Genomic DNA, 5,671 nt, shown 5'->3' with positions numbered 1-5,671 from the left:
AAGTATTTTTTTTGTTAACAACATTGTGTAACCTCGGCTTTTTTTTAAATAAAAACCAATCATAATTTATTTACAAAACAAATGTTCAGTTTCCATTGCAATACAACTTGCATAAATTATAGGCTTTTGCCATCGTTACAAAAATAAATATCAAATGTATTCCATTCTTAAGTCAAGTTCACCAGTCCCACGTCATCTTCTGTATTTCACATCCTTTACAAATATGTCCTACAGTAGGCCTATAATGTGTCTCACGCGTCATGTATACAATAAGTATGGTGGCAACGAAGCAAACTAGGGATCCTGAGAAATACGTATTTTTTATCCAAAAAAATCACATATATCGGGATTACTACTCAATCAATAAATGCACATTTTTTTTTTTCAAAACGAAAATGTAATTGAAGTGCGCCTCACGCTTGCGTTTTCGGGGTTTTTTTTCGCGTTCTGAAACGCCAAGTCAATTGAAGGGTTAAGGTCTAAGCAAGTGCTCTGCAGTCCATGGGGTCTACGGTGGCACTATATGCAGTCCGATTGTTACGTTAGAGACAGCATGAAGAGAGGTGATGGCTTGTTCGCTTTATTCAAAGCAATTGTGACACCTACCTGTGAACCAAGGAAATAAAACCTAGATCAGTCCAAATGCCACAAAAAAATATGACAAACTCATTTATGTAGGCCTGTCACTTCTAGAGTCACTTGATGCCCTGCTGTTCTCAATTCTCTAATGTGACCAGAAGCCCACACGAAAGGAGAATTGTCTATTAATATAGCCAAAAGACAACAGGATTGCACTGACACATAAAATAAAATACGGTTTCGCTTCTGATACGGCTGTTTATGGCACTTAACTTCGGTTCGTACATCGAACGGCCATTTTGAAAACTTACTTGAATGATCTTCTTAACGTTTAACTTGATAGGTAAGACTGAGGTCCTACTGTGCACCCTTCAGTTGGGTCTGCTGAAAATACAAACCCCATTTAGTCAAGGAAGTGTAGTATCCTTTGCATTTCACAATAGTTTACATGTATTTTCACTATGCATAAACAACTAGTTTTACATTACGACAATATTGGAGGCCTGTGTGCAATTTGACATATTTTTCTTTAACACATCTTTAATCGTTCTGGCCCCTCCATACATTCAAACTGGGTAATTTCCAATCTCTTACTAAGCTCCTTCATTTTATAAACATAACTGCACAATAAAATAAATGGAGAACAAATGATATAAAAAGAATATAATGATGATATTATGATATGATAATTCAGAAACCACGATCACATTTTTGTCCGTTGAAATGGACGTCATTTACGTACCTTTCTTGGACTCTATGTTTGAGGGCCTGAAGTGTTGCTCAATGTGGTTCGAGTTAGTCTTAAGGAGAGAGTCAGTGCCCTGTTTGTGAATAGCGCTTGCATTAAGAACAGTCTGTTGAAGTCCCTCGTTAGAAGTCACTCCAGACGCGTTGTACCTCAGAATCCCTTGGCCCTGGAGCGGGCTAAAGTTGCTATAGTTTGTGTAATTACTATAAAACGGCGATGTGTAGTAAAGGGGTCTCCCCAAGATGGAGGAGGCAGAGTAGACAGCGCCGGCTGGGGAAGTGCCTGAGGACGCTGGTGTCAGTAGGCCAACGCCTGAAGGACAGTTTTGCCCCAGGTGCTGCTTTGGGTCCGAAGTCGCTATCTCTGCTAATGACCACAGTTTAGGCTTGACGGTTTGACTCGGGGGTTCTGAGGTTATTCGACTGTCAAGACAAGCTTTGTTGTTGTTGCTGCGGGTATCCTCACGGTGTTGGTGGTTTAACAACGGGGCCTCCACTCCAGTCAGTGGTGATGATGTCACCGGCTTGGGTGACAGGCCTCTCTGGCGCTCGTCGTGCTGTGTGTCACGGTCGTTCGCATCACATTTGTCCTTGATATCAGGTCCAGAATCGCAAACCAGGTCCCCAATCCTGCAGGTGACCTTCTCGCCATCGGATTCCGCTGAGCAAGAGTGGTCTGTCAGGGCATCAACGTGCAAACTAATTCCTGTTAGAAACATTGACCAAATAGACACATTAAAGGTTAGAACGGCATAGAAAGAGTATGGTAATTGCAAACATTCGTCTAAGATAGAAATATGTCTGTGTATAATTATGTAATAAAGACACAATAATATCAAAAAATATTTTTTTTCGGTTTACAAGGATATTTCACATCTCAAATTATTATTTAATCACGCGCTGATAACATAATTATAACTATTATAACAATATATCGGAAGTGCAACATTTCATATTATGACGTTGCAAAACAACGATATAAATAGCTTTACAGTGTCTTTGTTGCCTGAGCGCATAGACAAGAAAAAAGAAAAGGACAAAGAAAATATTTACCTTCGTCCTCGGCAGAGGCCTCGCTGTTGTCAAGGTTCTTTTCTGTACGGTCATCTTTCCTCTCCGCGTCTGCGTCGTCTTCATCCTCGTCCTCACTTTTGTTCCTCGGTGCCCATGTCATTTTGTTCTCTTTCTTGAGTCTCCGCCTGGCATTGGCAAACCATGTGGAGACTTGTGTGAGGGTCATCTTGGTGATAATGGCCAACATGATCTTCTCCCCTTTAGTGGGATAAGGGTTTTTCCTATGTTCCTGAAGCCAAGCTTTGAGGGTAGCTGTCGCGTCTCTGGTGGCATTCTTTCGGTACGCTGGATCATTGAGCTGGTACGGATATCCAGGGCTTCCGTACGGGTGATAACTTATCGCTCCTGCCATGCCTGTTGTGTGTGCGTCGTAAGGCGATCCCTTCAAAACACACATTTTTTTTTTCAAAATATTCGGTAATCATTATTTGATATTTTATATATCCATTGATGAGATATAAAAAGAATTATGTAATGAAATGTTGAACTGAAAAAGAAGAAAGACAAAAATAATTTGGCCAATACACGATTAGGAAAAGACTATTCTTTTTCTGCAGTTATCAGGGTGTTGAATTACTCTGCATCAGGTTCGATAACATGTAATGCATAATTGCAATGATTTTCAGTAATCACCGCCTAACTTCCTCGTTTCTTTCTTTCCATTTTGCTCGTGGAAGTCTGCTTTGTCAGAAACAGAAGTGTCTTAGCATATCACTGAACCTCAGCATTACAAATCCTATTAGCAAATCAGTGGATATGAACCTCTCTCTGCCGCTTCAAGTGCCGTATCATTAGCATCGCAATTCATCTTTTCACGATTAAATCGCGCTTATTTAGCTGCACATAATTTCAGGGACTTAGCTGAACGCCCACTCAGGTTAATACAGGTCCACTGCATCATAACCATTTGCTTTTATATTTATTTCATAATGTTTTGGGAGCAGAATAAAAAGACGCTTTGCTTAAAATAGATTTTTTTTCTTTTTGTGCAATATTCTAACCTGGCACGATCAAGAAACACCTGTGTGAAAATCAGGCCCGTGAATATACTTTGTTTCATGACACATCGATGAATCCATAAAGGGCATTTTAGTTGAGAATTTAGGCAAATGCGAATGACATTAAACAGCAGGCATGTGAGTTTATTTAGAATACGCCATACAATTTGGAATAATTCAATTCATGCTCCATGTACTGATGTGAGTCGACCACAACGCCATAAGTTTAAGTGTTTAGCGTTTGCGTTCATAAATAGCATTAACAGTTCCCTCTGAAACACTTAAGTGCTCGCTTGTCATAATGCTCTGCTATTATCGCAACCACCCGTTACTGACAACGCACAACAGCCTTTCAGCAAACCATTAAATCATACAATATTAATACCAGTAACAATGGGTTCTGATGAACGATAGCACTAAATAGCTGTAAAGAGGTATTTACCATGTACGACGGGAAACCCGTTGCTGGATCTGTCGAGTACGGCAGTGGGCTGGAGAAGCCACTGGCCGAGGCTGTAAAAGCCGCCGATCCTGGGTAAGGGCTAAAAGCTGAACCGGTCGAAGACCTTGCCAGCTCCTCGCTCCTTGGAGCGGCCAGCGCCGAAGCCCCGTAAGCTGGACAGGAGTAGAGTGCCAAAGAGCCCGGGGGCTGGTAGAGGTAACCCTGAGGATAGGACATTGTTGTAAGTGTCTGTTATTCTCTCCTCCCCAAAAAAAAGGAAAAAAAAAAACAAGGAGGGATAAACCAAGTTGCCACGATAGAATTAACGCATCTAAACAATCGAATCGCCGTATAAATTAATAAAATAAAATAAAATAAATAAAACGACCGCGGCACAAGATCAGCACAGTGCCCGCATGGAGGCAAGCGGCTGGATCCCCTAGCGTCCGTTGTTTTTAGTACTCAGAAGTCTGGAGTGAAGAGTTGCAGGAAGGAGCAGGAGAGTTTCTGAGAGCATTGGGAAACAGGATCTGTCACTCCAGCTGATCTGAATATTCCATCTCCGCCCATCGCGCTGTGAAACGCAACTCCGGAACAAAACCCGAGGACAGTGAAGGGGAACACGCAAGAGGAAAATATAGCTACAGTGCAACGCTTCTCAAAATATAGCCTATTTTGCTTATGTCTGTTTTCTTTTCTTTTTTTTTTGGCGCGACTCGCGCTCGACTGCGAGGAATTATTACAGTAGTTATATTTTAGTAATTAAGTTACTTAAGCTATGTATGTTTTAACCTGTTAATGAATCGCACAAAAGCTGATGTTTAAATAAAATCAGATATTAAATCTGCACGTAGGGATTCATTCGTGACATGCACCCACTGAAGCTGAAGTATTTTCTAATAACATTAATATAACAAAACTGTTCTACCACAACCTTTTCCGATGCACTGGTTAAGGCGGACTAAACAGGAGGTTGTCTGGAGTATGAGCAGTGCGCCAGGCGGCCGGTGGGAGGTGTGAGACAACCTCTGTTTAGCCCATATTTCTCTCAGCTAATCAGAGGAGGTCTATGGTTCTCAGTGCACTTGACAGCAAGGGTTGCCCTCTCGTGCGCTACTGTAACTGTGTAATATTATTCATCAAAGAATCAAACTGAAAGACAATTATTCTTTTTAATCGATGGAGTCACGCGTCACGAACATTTACGCAGTCAAGAAGGGATATAATTAGCTGTTGAAGTTGTGATGACGATTAATGAACACAATGTCAAGAACTACTCAGTTCAGGTTTTTTTTTGTTTTCCACGTGTATTTTTGTAAAAACCTATCCGCTGTAGTTAAAACTAAAACAAGCAATAGAGCAATTTTAGCGTAAAAACGCATAAGATTATTTTACTGAGAATATTTTCTTACGTAATTTCCGAGATAAAACGGTCCATGTCAATATCAGAATTTAAAATAAACACAGCTCGGAATGTAAGAGATGAGATCCAGCAAGTCTCGCTTTCTCACAGTTCTTACTTACATATAAATACAGTCTCCTGCCCAGGAATGACGCGTATCGACAGGTGAACAAGTCTTTCAGTCAGAACGGTTTTAGAAAGATGTATCACCATATATATTATAAAAATGACAATTTTGTGGTATTGGAGTTTCAGTTACAAATATAAGATATTAAAATGATAACGACCAGTCTTCTTTGTGTATGAAATAAAATCACTCGCACAAATTATTTAATCTAATGAAAATTTTATGAACGTATTTAACGCCCGTAGTATCGTTTCATTTGACAATGTGAAACATAAAATAAATAATATATTTAAACAAGATAA

At 40.2% G+C, this 5,671-nt stretch overlaps 1 protein-coding gene across 1 annotated transcript; it reads right to left on the bottom strand.

The window, feature by feature from the left end:
• Window positions 1-910: 910 nt before the first annotated feature.
• Window positions 911-4,077, bottom strand: irx2a (iroquois homeobox 2a). The gene is made up of 4 exons (XM_030782749.1): window positions 3,841-4,077; window positions 2,380-2,782; window positions 1,322-2,032; window positions 911-963 (listed from the first exon to the last, which is right to left on the bottom strand). Exons 1-4 carry the CDS (start codon window positions 4,075-4,077, stop codon window positions 911-913), a joined length of 1,404 nt encoding a protein of 467 aa, XP_030638609.1.
• Window positions 4,078-5,671: the final 1,594 nt, after the last annotated feature.

The sequence above is a fragment of the Chanos chanos genome, chromosome 8, assembly GCF_902362185.1.
Source record: "Chanos chanos chromosome 8, fChaCha1.1, whole genome shotgun sequence".
NCBI classification, from domain to species: Eukaryota; Metazoa; Chordata; class Actinopteri; order Gonorynchiformes; family Chanidae; genus Chanos; species Chanos chanos.
This window is presented reverse-complemented; position numbering and strand designations above follow the sequence as displayed.